The sequence below is a fragment of the Atta cephalotes genome (genome assembly GCF_000143395.1).
Source record: "Atta cephalotes unplaced genomic scaffold scaffold00024, whole genome shotgun sequence".
Classification (NCBI taxonomy): Eukaryota; Metazoa; Arthropoda; class Insecta; order Hymenoptera; family Formicidae; genus Atta; species Atta cephalotes.
Window position 1 is genome coordinate 3590911 of NW_012130088.1, and position 19092 is coordinate 3610002.

General features: G+C 29.4%; 1 protein-coding gene across 1 annotated transcript in view; it reads left to right on the forward strand.

Moving 5' to 3' along the window:
* Positions 1-4082: 4082 nt before the first annotated feature.
* LOC105620123 (mitogen-activated protein kinase-binding protein 1) overlaps positions 4083-19092 on the forward strand; it is a 44804-nt gene continuing 29794 nt past the window's right edge. Inside the window, exons 1-5 of the mRNA XM_012201630.1 lie at positions 4083-4163; positions 9096-9187; positions 10412-10634; positions 13143-13358; positions 16419-16601. Of these exons, the coding sequence (XP_012057020.1) occupies positions 4083-4163; positions 9096-9187; positions 10412-10634; positions 13143-13358; positions 16419-16601 (795 nt within the window). The remainder of the gene's footprint in view (positions 4164-9095; positions 9188-10411; positions 10635-13142; positions 13359-16418; positions 16602-19092) is intronic.

Below are 19092 nucleotides of genomic sequence, written 5' to 3' on the forward strand. Positions count from 1 at the left end.
GAAAATAACTTCTTATTTGTAACGAATTTATAGTTACAAATTACATTTTGTTGCCTTTTTTTGCCTTATTGGTAACTGCGTTACTTATTTTTTTTTTGGTAATATTAACGAACTTTACAATTACTTTTTGTATTTTTAACCTATTTGTGACATAATTTTTGTTTATTCAATCTTCAGTCATTAGATAGTATTCATAATTTTTTTTGATTTCAAAATTGTTTTAATGTCGTAAGATATTAGTACGCTTCTGTGATTAGTTTATTTCTTATTAAATTTAAGATAACCTATTGTTTTCAAAAAGAGAATTTTTGATTAGAGTTTGATATTTGTGTATAATAATATGTTATAATAATATGTATAATAATATGTTAAAATGAATTTGTATATAAATAAAAATTGTCCCAACTGCGCGCCAATTAAAATTTGTCTTAAAACATAATCTTAATTAAAACTGGAATAGTTATATAACAAATTAAATTGATAGATAATTTAATGTATATATGTTGATAAGCGTCTTAAAGTATTGTGAAAAATTTATTCTAAAAAATATCAGCCACATAGCCAATTCAAGATTGAAAATTTAGGCGTGTATAGATCATATAATTTACTTAAATATTAAGGTTTAGCTCTCTCGAAATGATGAGAGGGAAGTTACATATATATATAATAAATTACATATAATAAGTTACATAAAGTTTCATTTTTTTTTAAATAAGTACGATCATGATAAATGATATACATAAACATGATAGAGAACCAATAATCGGTCAAAGTTGTTGTAGATGTTATGAATACAACATATATTCTTAATTTAAATTTAATTATCTCAGATATGACTGTGCGTCGAAATGTTACATTAACCACAATCAATCTGAGACATTAATAATATAAATAAGGTGATAAGATGAAATGTCCCTATATATATGAAATAATATATATGAAATAATCTATCCCTAATTTAACAGTTTGAGATAATTAAAGCTAATTAAATTTATATTGTATGAAGAATATATATTGTGAATATATATTCATAATATTTAACTTTGGCCGAGTATTGGCATTCTCTATCATATTTATGTATTTCATTTTTTTTTTAAAAACCCAATGTTTCTGTAATCTTGAAATCTGTAAAATATGTGATAAATTGAGATATCTATCTCAATGTAGAAGTATAAAATAATTTCTGAAATGCTTAGCTGTCAACTATTGCTGTCAACAGCGCCCTTGCAGTGATTTTTGACAATTAAAGAACATATGTCATTATTTTAGGAATTATTTTACACTTCTACGTAATATATCGGAATTGCTAATATTTCAATTTGCCACATATTTTACAGATCTTAGAATTATGAAATTATGTTTTTAAGGAACTAAAAAGTAAAGCTAGTGTCATTGTTGTTGTTATATTTTGGAGCTTGAGCCCTAGGGCGCTGTAGTAGTTTAAATGGCACTAGGGGTGCCATTTAAAAATAAAAAAGAAATTATTGTAAATAATAATAAACAATTTATTAAAACTGTATAAAGGTACCTTTTCATGCTGATATTCTATGCTTTTTAGTGTTAAAAGAGGTCACGTGATTCAAATTGATGTTTAATATTCGTTAATTTTTATCACGATTTGTTTTGACGCTGAAAATGACCATCGAGCATCAGCATGAAAAAGCTAATGTGAAAACACAATAAGTACGAGATAAAACCTATAACGATCGAAGCTGAATCTTAAGCTGTTTTATTTCCATGTGAATTTATATATTATGTAGTATTATGTAGTATATATTATGTAGTGAATTTATATATTATGTAGTTTATATATTATGTAGTAATTTATATATTATGTATGTAGTCATTTGAATTGTACCGAATTGATTTTTTGAATTTAAAAACGCAACTGAACTACTGTAATAATGTCACAAATTAAATTGACAAGCATTATATTAGGTGTAGTAAAAAGAAATCCATTATTTTTCCATTCAATTTCATGCAAAAATAATGGATTTCTTTTTACTAATATATATGATCTTAGGAATTGTTGTTATTATTTTCATGCTATTATTACGTGGATTAGACAAGAACAATTAAAATTGATTCATCCTTATCTAACTTATGTAATAGTATGGAAAAGAATCACATACGTGGACATCACCCGATGAGGTTTGGTATACGAAAAAGATCGAGATAATCACTCAAGTTTTTCTCTGTTCTTATTTTCGCTTAAGTCATATATAGTTTATTATCGCTACTATTGAGATTTGATTTACGTAAATCTAAGAAATCCGGAATATCGATTTGTCATATGTTGATTTTGTAGCAGTGTGAATTCCATTGTTGTCATAACTTTCTAATAAATGTACTTTTTAGAAACGCCTTATATATTGGATGAGGAAAAAAATCCTGGATCGATAAAATATCTCAAAAACAAAGCATTTTTGAGATAAATGTTTCATACAAAAGTAGGTTTAAAATGATCTATTTACTGATTTGATCATATGAATTGATACAATTTAACTTTATAGCATTAGATTAAGATCACATTGATTGTTTAAAATGGAGCATTAATTTTTTTATTCCAGAATCTAATAGATGGTGTCAAGAGCTTTTGAAAACACTACAATAAAGTTTATTTTCGTTAAGTACTTTTCGAGTTATGAGACTTGAAGATTATAGTATTGCTGGCATTTGTATTACCTAAGGTATTCGTTCGATGACTAAAACCTCCTGAATGTTGTTCATGATCTTAATAACGTTTGTCAAAATCAAAGCCATTGGAAGTTATTTTTTATTTTCATTTTTACATAAAAAACAAAAATTACAGGAGCAACCTTCAATAGCTTTGATCTTAACATATGATACCAATACTATAATTTTAAGCAACATTTAAGAGAGCAACATTTCAGTTGTTGGTCCTCGGATAATACTAATACCAGTGGTACTGTAACTTTCAAACTTCATAACTCAGAAAGTACTTAATGAAAATGAATTTATTATACTGTTTTAAAAAGCTTCTGATACTGATTATTACATTTTCGAATAAAAAATAGGATTTTCAGAAAAATCGGTGTGATACCTTGACCTGATCTTAGTGACGCCACCCAAGATCAAATTGATCAGAATAGTAAATAAATAATTTTAAACTCTACAATTTTTGTATATGAAACATTTTTATCAAAAATGCTTTGTTTTTGATGAATTAGATATTTCACCGGTCCGGAAACTTTTTCCTTATTCTATATACATAATAATCCATTTTAAGCAATACAGTCAATTTTCTCTGAAATTATTAATAATATGAAAAAATATTTTAGATGAAAATAGAACGTTTTTGAGAACATATTTTGATGTTATTTTTTTTCTAAGTGCAGGCAAAAAAAGATATGAAAGTCACTTCAGCTTTTTCAAATGGAATTATATGGTATTTTTACATAGTATGATTCCTTTTAATTATTCTGCACATAAAAATATTACGGTAGAAATATCAGAAAATATAGTTTACGAAATATTTAATGTTTTATGTCAAAATGTGCCAGAATAAAGTATAAAATATCTCACAAACTATTGATTTTTTAAATATCTCTATCTTGACTTTCAAATGCAGAATAAAAAAATTATATTACTTCATTTGAAAAAAATGAAGAAGAAAACTTCGTATTTTTTTTGGCATCTTTATCTAGAAGAAAAACAGCATGACTAAAATATCTCTCAAAATCAATGAACTTTTATCTAAAATACTTTTTCATATCATTAATAATTTCGGAAGAATTATTGACGGAGGATGTATTGATTAAAATGGATTATCCCGTATATTATTGTTGTATTCTAAATTGAGATACTCATACAGAATGAATATGTGAACATGATATAAGGTAATTTATTTTTGCCAGATTTTTACCAGAATCTAATTCTGGTAAAGAGAGAAAGGGGTACTACAGAAAACGAATTATTCATTTTTTAAATTATAAACAAAATATTTATCCAATTTTTCTGAAAGTTATATGAAAATAATTTTTGTTGCAGAGAAATGAAATGAGATCAAGACACTTTTTCAGAAATGGAAATCTAACGGAAGAACCAAATTTGCCGTCATAATGGAACCATTACTTACGAGTAAAGTTCTCCGAGCTCCCAATTTAAAAAGAGGTCAAGAAAATATTAGGATACAAGACAGAGTGAGTAAATTATGAATTCCATTATACACATTATTATACACATTATTGTATACATTTTTCATTATTTGGCCAAGTCTTTTAATAAGTCGAAAATTAACAACAGTCGGAAATAACTATCACCAAACAATTCATTATTTTAATCCTCTGTCTCCATCGTGAGTCTTTCAACAAAGAGCTTAAAATTTCAAATAGCTGTAGAATTGCGATGGATTAAGGCTGCCGCATACAAAATTCCGCAACAGTGACTCTAAGATGTGAATTTAAGCCGATGAATCAATCAGGATATTGCTTTAGGTCTATATAATCTAATCGAAATAGAAATAACAGTAAATTTATATATATCCATAACCTCGCAATAAAGAAAGAATAAATTTAAAACTAGCCTTATAATAGGATAAATTTACTGCTATTTCTGTTAGAGTACATAGATCTAAAGCAGAATCCTGACTAGCTCATTGGCTTAAGTTCACGCTTAAGGTTACTGTTACAGAAATTTTGTCTGCGGCAGCCCATGGCACATAAAAAAATTTAAGATGTAAGACTTAAGATATAAGACTTTTATGTGTCCATGACACATGAAAAAAACGTAAGGCCGTAAGATAAGCAGTAAGGAAATCGTAATTTTAAGCAATAAGCGAATCGATCAATCACAATAGAGATCATAATGCCTAGTTCTGACACAGCAAGCGTCAAGTAGTGGAGCAGGAACCAACCAGCGAGGCAATATTTTTTACGTCATTGTAAATATCGCCTTGCTTTGATTGATTGCTGCTCTGCTGCTGGATGTTTGGTGTGTCCAGTCTGAACTAGGCATAAGTCTAAGTCTAAATAGGTGTTTTAAGCCTTAAACTGTAAGAAACTATAATTGACAAATTATAGTCGAATGCGAGGAGAATAATTTATTATGATTTGTCCATTTCTTATGACTTAAGGCTTAAAAATCTATTGCAGATCCGAGGTTAGAGTTGCCGCAGACAAAATTTCTATAACAATAATCTTAAGACGTGAGCCAAACTTAAATCGATGAACCAATCAGGATATTGCTTTAGACCTACGTACTCTAACGGAAATAGAAATAGCAGTAAACTTATCCATAAGGTGAGTTTTAACCGATTGAAATTCACTTTATTGGGAAGTTACGAAGTACGTTTACTGTTATTTTCATTTTCATTTGATTACGTAATCTAAAGCATATCCTGATTAATTTATCGGCTTAAGTTTATACCTTACGCATACTGTTACGGAATTTTGTGTGCGGCAAGGAGAGTCCCTTAGGGAGAGAGTCGGGGATTCTAACCTAAAAGAGTAGGTCCATGTCGATAAGGTATAATTGCGATAATCTCAAAACAATCTCAAACTGCGATTGAGACTTGATATGTTCTGCGAACTAATGTGCGCGGTATTATCCCCTATAAAATTTCTCCGCGAATGTCTACAGTTTCAAAGTAGTTTCTGGAAATGATGAAAACGGGAAAGTTGCAAGTCGATTACCTAGGTCCAGTTTCACAACTGACGATTAACTCGTAACTGAGGTTCAACTTATTCACTGTCTCTTTCTAATTTTAGAATTGGAAAAAGATGAGAAATAAGTTGAATCTCAGTTAACCATGAGTTATGAAACTGGATCTTATGCACACGCATAGATCCAAACGCGCTCACATTATTGCATTGGATAAGATGAGATAGATTAGACGAGATTATTAACCCTAGTAAGCTATTGTTATTTTTGATTATCTTCCCGGCTACAACCAGGATTTGTGAAATCTTGCAACTTTATCATGCTGTATCTATGGGCGTATTTTTTTTTAGCTCAAAACGTGTGAAATTTATATCTTGAAATTAGACAAAGACAGATAAATATAAATCAAATAAATAATATTTTATTTTCAATTAATTACAATGTTTCAAAGACATTTTATTGAAAAATTCGCAAAAAATGACTACTTTGGATATAAAATTCTCAAATTTTAAATTTAATATTCAAGCAAAAACTCGTAGGATTTTTTTAATTGATTCTTTTGGACTAACAAAAAAAATACAGTACGAATACAGTATGTCGCTCAAAAAAAGTATAATTATTTGAATTATCGAAAATCGACATTTTTGAAAAATTTATATATTATATTATATATTATATTATATTTTTATTATATATATTATATTATATTTATATATTATATTATATTTATATATTATATTATTTATATATTATAAATTTACAATTAATAAATAAAATTTTATTATTTAAACAATATAAAATGATAGATAAAAGATTATATATGTATAAATATTATTATAGTATATACAATAATTAAGCTTATATAATTAAATTTATATAATTAAGTTTATTAGAATTTAATTTAGAGGATGATGCAACACTCGCTCTAAAGCAATGCAATTCGTTCTGGCTCTCCGAAGATTGACAGAGATTATAAAATTTCTACTATTTATTGTATTGAAATAATTCTTTTTAATTCTACATTTTTGTGTACTTACTTTTATATCTAAAACTCAGTAAACATATATTTAAAAATATATTAAATTAAATATATTAAAAAATAAAGTAGTACCCAGAACGCCTGAAAACTTATATAAATTAGTCACGTATGAGTGACCAAATACCCTCTTTGAATGCACTTTCGTGCATTCTCTATCGAGAATAATGCAAAAAACCCTTGTGAGCTTATTATATCTATGGACAGTTAAAGTCTTTTTCAGCCTCAATCTGAATCTTCAAGTAATATTATAAAAAAGTTACAACAATGTAAAAAAATCACATAAGATACATGGTTGGATCTATGAATAGTTTGATAGGGTTAATATACCTTTCTTTTTATTAATTGAATTTTATTGCAATTTTTATTATAAAAGCACGTACCGAGATGATCACAGATACATGAATTATTGCTTTTCGAACAAATTGCGATATGTATGTATATACAGAGTGTACATTACGGATCTTTTATGACAGGATAACTGGATAATTCTTTTTAGATACATAATTCATCTTTCTTCCTTTTCTCTCTACGTTGGAGAGATAAAGAGAAAAGATGAATCGTGCAAGAAATTTAGCTAAAAAGAACAGATGACTCTCGGATATAATCTGTACCAACCTGGCCGGAGTTATGTCTAGGAATCACCCTGTAGAATCACACTTTGTATATCATAGGATTCATTCTGGAGGCAACGACTTATATATATCTGTGATTACCTCGATGAGTGCTTTCCAATGATACTTGCTGGCACCAGCAACTAGTAGTTCTTCTTCAAACTCACAGCGTGTCGGCGCCTCCCTCTCATATATATCTGTGCGTGCACACTGATTGTACACAAGGTATGCGGACCTGTAGTTTAAATGCCGATTCCGAACGGCAATTTTTGGTAAGGTTTCCTGGTCAACTATACTATTCGGTGATTTGCCATTTTTTCTTCCGAAATGAGCTACGAAAGTTTTTTGATTCTGTCGGATCGAACCCGGGATCTCTAGTACAGCAGACCAATGCACTATCTGCTGCACTATGTTCACGTTCAATTAGCAGTTGATGGATCTTTCTAGACAATTCTTCAATACTATATGATAAATTTAAATGACGCATTAACACGTTTATATAAAGTTATTTTTGATAATCTTGCTAGAGATTTGTCGCGCGTTTGTAAAAATATTTTTGTGCACACGGCGACACATATTGCGTTCCAATTGTTGTATTATCGACATATTACATATCCGTACTCTAAGTACTAAGTTGAGGTTACTAATCGGTGCGTAAGCTTATGTTTTTTAATGATAATTACACGTAATTGCGGTAGCTATAAATGAGATTGAAGGATGTTGAATAGCCGGTACCTTTGTTTTTTTTTATTCAATACAAATGGAAAAAACTACATTTAATCTAATTCCTAAACTGGATCGAAACTGTGCACAGAGTGTTTTCTAGCAAAGACACAGTCAGACACAGTGTAACCCAGTGAATTGTTACATTCTTGTTGTTTGTCTACATTAAACAAGAATGAAATGATTTATTGTGTTATACAGTATTTGACTGTGTCCTTGCTGGAAAACATCTACACTGTGTTCAGTGAATTGTGCATAATGCTACGTTTTGTACATTCCTGTATACGTTTGTGTAACCCAGTGAATTGTTACATTCTTGTTGTTTGTCTACATTAAACAAGAATGAAATGATTTATTGTGTTATACAGTATTTGACTGTGTCCTTGCTGGAAAACATCTACACTATGTTCAGTGAATTGTGCATAATGCTACGTTTTGTACATTCCTGTATACGTTTGTGTTAAGATGTGTTAAGCAATTGGAAAGAACTTTATGTTGTTTTTCAATTTAGAACATACTACGTTACATTTGATACTTTTGAGTAACACTATGCTATGTACAATGTGTTTTCCAATTACCACACAAGTCGACACAATCGTACGTAGTTAAATAGTTCAATTCGAGTGTGTCCATTTGTGTCGTATATAGTTGGAAAGCACCGAATTATACACTGTGTCACATAATGTCGTCTGTATACGTAGCTGGAAAATCCTATGCATGTATTATCTCGTCATGTTTGGTATAGGTAGCAAGTATTATAATATGATTGCAGTAAGCGCCCGCGTCGGAGTGAGTTGTGTTGTCCCTGCTTACTTTCCATAAGTGTCCCACAATTAGCTAATTATTTCTTGTTACAATCTAAAAATTATGCTTTGGAAAAGTCTTGGTAAAGAAAAAATCGTCTTAGAATTAAGTTATTGTAATAATATATTTTAAGAATAAACATTTGCTCTGAATCACTCTGTATTTGGAAATCAAAATTACATTAATGGAAATTAGATTGCGAATTAGATTATTCATTAATATTGTAAATTGATATCTTAAGAATTTTATCAACTAGACAGAATCAATATAATAATGCATTTCTTAATATGTTTCAGATTAAGCTAGAACGTGTACTGGGTGTAACCGTTTCCAGCAATGCAGCTCTCGATTGTGATGTAACCAGTGAATTGGTTGCTTATCCAGCTGGGTAAGTTTAACTTTTTTCTTATTGATTTTTTAATGTGTAATGATGAGAATAAAAGTTTTATTTTAAAGAAAAATAACAAATATATATGCAAAATAAAAAAGATTGAGGAAAGAAATCTTTTATGTAACATCTTCAATAAAACAAAGAAATTTGTCATTTGTAATATTATTTTCTGTACCTAATGCCTAAGTGAGTGCCTAAGGGATATGTCTGTTCGGAATTGATTTGATTCTTTTTAAAATATATTATTAAAAAAATACGCACGCACGCATGCTTATAGCTTTACGCCTTATTACATTCCTCAGCAAAAATGATCGATTGATTAATATCGAATTAACATTGATCATTGTTGAATTAACATTGATTTGACATCGAGCGACATTGAATTGATTTAACGCTAATTGATCAACTATTTTTGGTTGAGTCGGAAAATCAACTTCCTCTCATCTACAGCCGCTATTGCTACTTTATTGTAGACGATGCTTTAAAGCAAGAGTGTACTGAGACAACGGCCCGATTGCATCAACGTTACTTTGATTTTAAGCGAGGCTCTATCTCTCTCACTCTCTCAGTTTTAAAAAGAGAAAGTGAGAGTTTTAAGCCTCGCTTAAGGGAATGCTGGAGCCACTTGTATTACCGATAAAACTAATGTTTTTGACGTTTTTATTCCTGTCGAATTTTACCTTCAGCGTTGATCGCCATACTGAGATAAAAATGGATAAAGAAATCTGTAATTTTTTATTTCTTCTATCGATAAAAATGGATAAAGAAATCTGTAATTTTTTATTTCTTCTATCTTTAAACACAAAATACACCAGCGACAAGTACATTAGCATGTACATTTTAATCGTGGAAAAGGAATTTTTATTCTGTGAAATCACTATGAAGAAATTCGACAAGAAAACGTCAAAAATGCTAGTTGTATCGGTAATATAGGCTCGAGCATCTCTTTCAAGTCAAAGTAATGTTCTGCAATCGGGTCTAAGTGACGCACTTCCCGGCAGATCTGGAAGTATCCCACTCTTCGGAATTCCTCTACTCTCGAAGCTTATGGATTAAAACTCGTCTAAGGGTTTAACTTAACTTATTATCGATAATTTAATTTTTAAGGTTATAATTATGTTTTCGTTTTATTATCGCATTATTGTATCAGAACTTGCAATATTCTTTTTTAATTAAAATGATTGCCATTGCATTTTATAAATTAGTTTTCTTCTGTTGCAGTTGCACTGTCGTACTATTTAATCCACGACGAAACAGTCAAGCACACGTATTAAATGTTTGCCGGAAGACTGTGACTTCCCTGGCGCTGGCCGGAGACGGTAAATTCTTGGTCACTGGCGAATGCGGTCATATGCCGAATGTTCGTGTCTGGGATATTTCTGATCCGCAAAATGCTGTGCAGATCGCGGAATTTCCGGGACACAAATATGGCATCAACTGCGTAGTGAGTATTGCAATGACTTTTTATTTTAAATGTTTGCGATTGAGCATTTCTGACTTTTCTTCATATTTTTGTTGTATAAGGAAGTTGGGCTTTAAGCATAATTATGCGAAAAGAAATCAATTTTTAAATATAATTCTTTATAATTTAACTATCATAGAAATATTGGAAACAAGATTTCGCTTTAATAGTTTTTAAATGAAATAATTTCAAACAAATTTTAGGTAGAAAATGTACACTATCGCAGACTACAAATTAATAGTATCATTATATCAATATTATATAATTTTCCATTTAACAATATAAATGTAAGGTAACACATATTGTACGTAATAGTTATATTGTTAAATGGGAAATTATAAATTGACGTAATGTTATTGTTAGTTGATGTTTTATAGGCAAGCACATAAAAAACATTTAAAAGTGTATGTATTATTAAATCAAGTAATAACTAATAAACACATAGGATATTCCACGTCACCCGGATCACCTACGTTTGATACAATTGGCTTAAAAATAATTACTTCTAGGTTTTTCAGAGTTGCTGATTACGGAGTTTTTTAATCTCGATCATAAAGGTAAACTATTTAAGTTAGTCTTAAAATAAAAAAATATTTCATCACTAAGCAGGTGGTGATTGATTTTTAAACATTCAAAAATTATTCCTTCACGCTCGGGATTAAGAAGCTTGGAAATTGAAAGAAGTTGAAGAGTATAGAGCTCAAAGTTTCATATGCTGGTCGCCATACTGGTCTACTATTTTGAATTTCCAAATTTTGACAGCAGATTTATAACCAGCAATCCTGAAAAACCTAAAAGTAATCATTTTCAAGCCAACTGGGAATCACTACAGTAATTGAAGCAAGAAAATGTTAAATTTGTATGCGATGTTTATTGCTTCTCGGCGCCATATTGAATCCACCATATTAGATCTCAAAATGGCACATTTCTTTCGAAAATACATGTACATACGAATAATTCGAGACCTTGAATGTTTATTTTTATTGCGCTGATTTTTGAGCACGCAGGTGATCCGATTGACATTCTACATCAATTAGATCACCTGCGTGATCCAAAAATCCCATACATAAAAATATATAAAATAATCTAATTAGCCAAATTTTGTGAAACAAATCTAAATCTTAAAAAAAAACATAAAGATATTAGAAATATAAGCAAATTTTGTAAAACATGCAATTTGAAACGTGCAATTATCTTCTTTTTTTCAAGTAGCTGTATTTTTTTACATTAAAAGTGATTCTTCTCATTGTTCTATACATAAAAGTACTATGTACTACGTACAGTTAACTGTACGTATTACGTATAATTGCCAAAAAAATTTACAAAATATTTTAAATTTCATGACAAAAAGTGTCAGAATAAAATATAAAATATCTCGTTAACTGTTTTTCGATAATTCTATTTTAATATTTTTACATATAGAATAACGGAAAAATTATATTGTGTAAAAAAAAGTCTCATATCATATAAAAAAATGCCATACTGAACCAACACAGGATACTTATATGTATTCGTATATTGTTTTATTCTTTGAAAAGTATACATTATAACAATGTTTTCATTTGATTAACAATCATTTCCAGCGTACATTCGCCGAACGCGCCGTACACGCGATGAGGATGCACCCGCATTATTTTTTTAAGAAAACGCAAATATAATTTTAAGATCGCAATCTGGTTGAACGAGCAATGACTGCGTCGACTAGTGCCGAATTCCGCTGAATTGTGAAGTCAATAAAACAATATGTGTGAATATTCTGTATATTGGCTCAGTATTGGCATTTTTTTTATACCTCTTGATTTATTTCTTCTACACAAAAGCAATTCAAATAGGGCCCCCTTCGATTTTGCTGAATTATGTATAATATATATATATATATATATATATATATATATATGTATGTATGTGCGTGCGTGTATAAGTTCACACACAGCTCTTCCTTAATTTATGCTAAAATTATACGACATGCTTCTCAAGCATTCATGAAAAAAACGCGTTTATCAACAAGAAAATTTTTTAATTTGTTTTTCTCACAAATAGTTGAGAAACATTCTATAATTTTAGCACGAATTAGTAGGAGGGCTGAACTATTATATATATTAAAATTCATTCGGTAATGGGTCATATCTGGTGTATTCTTATATTATCCTTGTAAGCTTAATTCTTTTATTTGAAAAAATTACACAATTTTTTTAAAAGGAATGATCTTCATGTGAAAGAAGTTTTAAAAAATTGATTTTTTCTAAAAATTGATTTCATCATTATTTGTTCCTCTTTAGACCATATTGTCTGAAAATTATTTTTTGTTAATTATTTTGTCGTCAAGATATTTCCATAAAAATGGGATACTCATAAAACAGTTTATTTTTATAAAAATGTTATCAAATACAACATTGAATAAATTGTATTAATTTTTGAAAGACGGAAGGCTTAAAATTAATCCTGCGAAATATATAAGATATCAAAAGAACATTTATCTTTTTATTTTAGGCATTCTCACCCAATATTAAATACGTTGTATCAGTCGGTTCGCAGCACGATATGATTGTCAACGTTTGGGACTGGCGAAGTGATGTTAAAATAGCATCCAATAAAGTTTCGAGCAAGGTGAAAGCTGTCTGCTTCGCAGAAAATGGCAATTATTTTGTTACTGTGGGTAATAGGCACGTTAAGTTTTGGTACTTGGAACATTCACGTAGCACCAAGGTACACACTCAATTCTGTTTTACATCTTTTGCGAAATAGCATTATTTTTTTTTTACAAAATAATTTGTATTTAAAACTAATAACTAAAAGATTAAAAATACATACGAGGAAATGATGTTAATAACAATTAAAAATGTGTGTATATTTAAAGGAATTAATGAGCGAAACATTTCAACTTGGCAAAGTATCCTTTTCGTGATTGCTCACTACCGAGAGTCTATGGCTTGCCGAAGATACATAAAATGAATATTTTACTAAGAATTTTAATATCTTTGACTGATACAATTTTCTATCTCGATACAATTATAATATTTACATAACTTAATATTAAACAACATTCCGCATGATGTTAGCCATATTGATAACAGCTTTGATCTTTTTAAAAGAAAAATTAAAAGAAAAAATATATTACTTTTTCATGTGCTATTAATTAAAAAAGTAAGATATATTGAAAAAATATATTGAAAAAATAATATCAATGGAAGATTTAAATTTTATAATTTGCGCTGTCTGAAATATGCATTATTTTAAGAATTGCTAATATTCAGTTTTTGATTTTATTTTAGTTTAATGTTTGATATTATATATACGTCACTAAATTACTAAAATTTTGGGTCTTAATAGAGAGTGTGTGTGAGAGCTTATTTAAGAATTAAATTTTTACGTACTTGTAAAATACATGAATTACAATCCTAACATTTATGTAAAACAAATATCTAATTTGAAATTTCACAAGAATTCAAATGGATAGCGAAAAAGAGTTTAGATTTATAATTTATTCAATCTTGAAATCTTTGATTTATTCAATCAGAGTATAGTATCATTCCTAAATTAAAAATTTTTCATGTTATCAAAAATGTAAAGAAGATATATTACCATATAATATTTAGAATAATTTTTTTTATTCTCAGCACGATTCTTTAAATAAAATAATATACAAACGCATTTTCCGCAAAGTACTTGGAAAAAAAAACGATTGTAGAACAAATTACATTATTAATTGGAACTGAAAGCAAATGATCAATTTCTAATAAAGTAGATCATATAAAATATTACTGTTCTGTCCACGAAGATCAATTGAGTTTGAATCATGAACAAAGTTAAACGACATTTAATTAAATTTAGGAACACTCAAATTCATTGCAGCTAAGTTTAATTAAATGTCGTTTAACTTTATGATACTTAAAGATAATTGGTTTTTAAACCTATTAATTTTCTTATGAAAATTCAAGGATTACTATAATTAGACGAAGGTTTTTGTCTTCCTCTCCACAATGATTTTATAACAATTGAATTTATTAAACACATAGAAAATAATTTAGCAAAATTATAAGTTAAAATTATTAATAAGAATATACTTTCAGAATTAGGAAGCTTTCCAGCAGAGGCATAAATCGACGGAAGAAGAGTCATTCTATCTTTGTTTCTTATTGATTATGGAACAAGGACAGGATAACTCTTGTCAATTTATATCTCTTGTTAGAAAACTCTATGACTGTTTCCCTTATTATTGAATATTAGAAATTTACAAGAAATAGATCAAATATTGATAATTTTATTTTATATTCTTTATTTTATATTCTTTATATCAGTAAATAATTTATTAAAGGTAATCCACAAATCCAGAGACAGTGTCCAAATCCACGGCAGTGTCTCAGTTTTAAGAGGACGCGCGATAGGACGAGACCGATTATGTATTTTTACATAAGTCGACGAATTTTCCGAGTTCGCGATTATTAGATTTCAATGAAGGCTGTACTGATAAAATTCTATGTATGCTTAATCGATAGTTTATACTCGGATTGTGTAATGAAAGTGTCTTTATTTTTTTTTCTATGTGTCCTACAAGAGAAGACATTGCGACAAAATTTTAATTAAAATTTTATTAAATTAATTAAATGAATATTCAAGGTTCAATTGAATATTCGAGATAAGCTACGAAAAATAAAAAATGGGAGAGGTCTATTAAAAAAATTTAAAGTGACTTCACCCAAAATCAAATCCATGGATACCATTTTATGTCCCCTCGAATAACTTTTGTCTGAAACTTTTTTTAATTCTACGTCTTCTTGAGATATTTTAGTTATCGATTAAAATGAAACAACCTGTATAAATAAATAAATAAATAAATAAAAAAATATATATATATTTATAATTATAAAAATCTAAAGTTTCATTTAATAAATCGATATTTTTTGTAATTAACTGTAATTAAATGACTATTTACGTTTCATTCACCATTCTCGAAAATCGTACATTCGATCCTTGGTTAAAAAAATCAAGTTCCTTGATCTAAGATAAAGAATCGACGGATGCACTGTCTCAGACAGCGTGATAGCGTTTTATATCGATATTGATCCACATCTGGGACCCATTCAAATGCTTTTGTAGGTCGCGTCTCAGCAATAACTAAGATAATAAAGAGTGATGTCAGTTACGCTCTTCCACTCTCCATTTCCTCGTTTTTCCATGAAATAAAAAATCTTGGTGTTTTTGAACATAACCAGATTAACAAACGAGTTTTAAAACAATTTATCCACCATAGTTACAACAATGAGTTGAAAATATTCTAACATGTACTGTACACAACAATTTAATGTAGTTCTAACATCGGACTTAATTATATAATTTTATTATATAATTTTCATATGGAAAACGATTCAGTTGTGGACTTCTTTTATATCCGGACATTAAGATTTTTAATGACATTTATTATTAATCATTGTTATGATAGTTGTTATTTTAAAAATATACATATAATTTATTATATGGATTGTATGCTATGAATTTAAAACGAATTTTTTATTAATTTTATATGTGATTGTACTTTTAATAATGACTGAAAAGGACATTTAACAAAAGTTTAAGTTGATTCGCTCATTAATTATTATTATTATTAATTACTCTATTATTATTATTTATTATTAATCTATTATTTATTAATATATATATTCATTTTATTCACTCATTTATATTTGACCTATTTAATCTTCAATTTTCTTTTTTTACTTTTTTCTTAATAGAAAAGTAATCAATTTAATATGATATTTTATTATGCAGTATAAAGAACCCGTGCCTTTAATGGGTCGATCTGCTATATTAGGAGAACAGAGGAACAATGATTTTGTTGATGTAGCCTGCGGTAGAGGAGAAATGACGGATTCTACATATGCAATAACCAAAACAGGCTTGCTGTGCGAATTTAATATTAGAAGACTTTTGGACAAATGGGTTGAGCTTCGAGTAAGTTACTTCAAATGATTAAGCTTAATTCTACGAACACTTGCGAATATAATATAAAGCAGAAAGGAATAAACTACAATCAATTTACTTTAAAATTCCCATTTAGAGGACACATTTTCAATGATCTTGACGTTTACATATGTTGTCACGATTAGACTTTAACAATGAATAACAATTAAAAGATTTATGCCCATTTTTACCAAGATAGATTAAATCGAGATTAAAGTCAATCTATGTTGGTGGAAATGGTGGATTTAGAGTCTCTTTTACCTCGGTTAAGTTAACCGATGCTTACATGAGGTTTATTTAAGCTCAGTTTCACAACTCATGATTAATTTTTAACCAAGATTTAACTTATTTTAAATTAAATTTTGGTTAAAAATTAATCATGAGTTGTGAAATTAGGCCTAAATGAGCCTCATGTAATTGTCGGTTAACTTAACTGATGAAAGAGACCCATAAAGTGATGAGAAAATTACAATATTACAAAATTACGATATTACAAATTAAAATTGACTTTACAGAATTAACCCTTCGTGATCACACTGGGCTCAAAATGAACGCATTTAATCAGTAATTTTTTTGACACATAACGAAAATTGAATACGACAATTGATTAAATGCGCTCTGGGATCATTTTGACCTCGATATGACTATTACGAAACTTTTAAGAAGTGTGACTATGAAGGGTTAAAAATCTCTTTATATGTTTATTCAGTATACTCACGAATGAACCTTGGGATATTCAATTAAATTAAATTTAAAAACATAAAAATTAAAAATTATACATATATTTTTTTATAAAAATTTATCACTGTTTTTATCTCTTATGGGCCGATTTTAGCCCATTTACAGCCCGTTCTTTTTCGTTTTTTTTGCATTCGCAATGTATCGCGAAGGATAACGAATATACGCGAGTATGCATATGAGTATTTTTGAGAAGATTGCCCGTTTCCAATACTCGTTTTTCCGCTGATGAACGACAACATCGCGAAGGATAACGAATATATGCGAGTACGCACATAAGTATTTTTGAGTGAACTGTTCGTTTTTAATACTCGTTTTTCAGCTGATGAGTGAGAACTCGTTTATAATTGCAACAAGTGCAAGAAAATTCTGTTCACGAATAAGTATAGAATAGGTACGAGGGAGAATGCAATGCGAGAGAGAGAGAATGTGATAAGTAGACGCGAGAAAACGAAAATAATGGGAGGATAAAAGAACGTATCGCAAGAAACAGAGTGTGAATGCAATGGCGGCCGCGACACATTACGTGGACTCCGGAGGTCTCACGCTATGGAACTTCTAGAGACACTATAATAAGAGATTGGCACAGGTTTTAATTGTAAGAAAGTTAGAGGAAACGCACAATAGAGAAGTTTCAGAGTTATGTGGAGGACGGAAATCTACAATATGGAGAAGATCAAGGCCTCTATTCTGTAACTCTTAATGCAAGTTTCGTTATCGTTATAACGTCATTATGCAACTTTTTTATCATGATAAAGAAGTTGCGCAATGTTATAACGATAATGTTATATTGGGAGTACAAATAAATTTCCACTGTTTCCAAAAGGCGTCACTAATAAATTGTAGTTAAAATTGTTTGATAAAACGACATATCGTAAGATTGAATATCCGGTAACATCATAACCTTGAATATTAGCGATTTTGTATCAGCATCATATATTTTTTTTTGTACGAAAATGTCGAGTTTTGAGTCGAATAAGCATCATTTGCGGAAACTTTTGATTTACTTCTTTAATTTGAAGAAATCTGCAGCTGAAGCTCATAGATTGCTTGTAGAAGCATATGGTGATGCTGCCTTAAGTGAGAGAAGTTGTCGTGAATGGTTTCAAAAGTTTAAGAACGGTGAATTTGACGTCGAAGACAAAGAATGTAGCGGAAGGCCGAAAGTGTACGAAGACGCGGAATGGAAGCATTATTGGATGAAGATTTGTGCCAAACGCAAAAAGAACTTGCACTTACATTAGGAGTGACTCAAAAAACAATTTCATATCGTTTGAAATCGTTGGGAATGATTCAAAAGCAAGGAAATTGGATTCCATATGAACTGAAGTCGAGAAATGTTGAACGCCGATTTTTCACACGTGAAATGCTGCTTGCCAGGCATAAACGAAAGGGGTTTTTTGTATCGTATAATCACTGGTGATAAAAAATGGATCCACTATGATAACCCAAAGAAGAGGAAATCATGGGGACCACCTGGCCATGCTTCAACATCGACAGCCAAATCGAATATTCATGGAAAAAAACTCATGTTGTGTATTTGGTGGGATCAGCTTGGTATCGTGTATTATGAGTTGCTCAAACCGAACGAGACCATTACTGGGGCTCTCTACCGAACACAATTGATGAGATTGAGCCGAGCACTCAAGAAAAAACGCGCCCACTACTACTCCAGGCATGACAAAATTATTCTCCTGCATGATAATGTTCGACTACATGTTGCGGCGCCGGTCAAAACCTATTT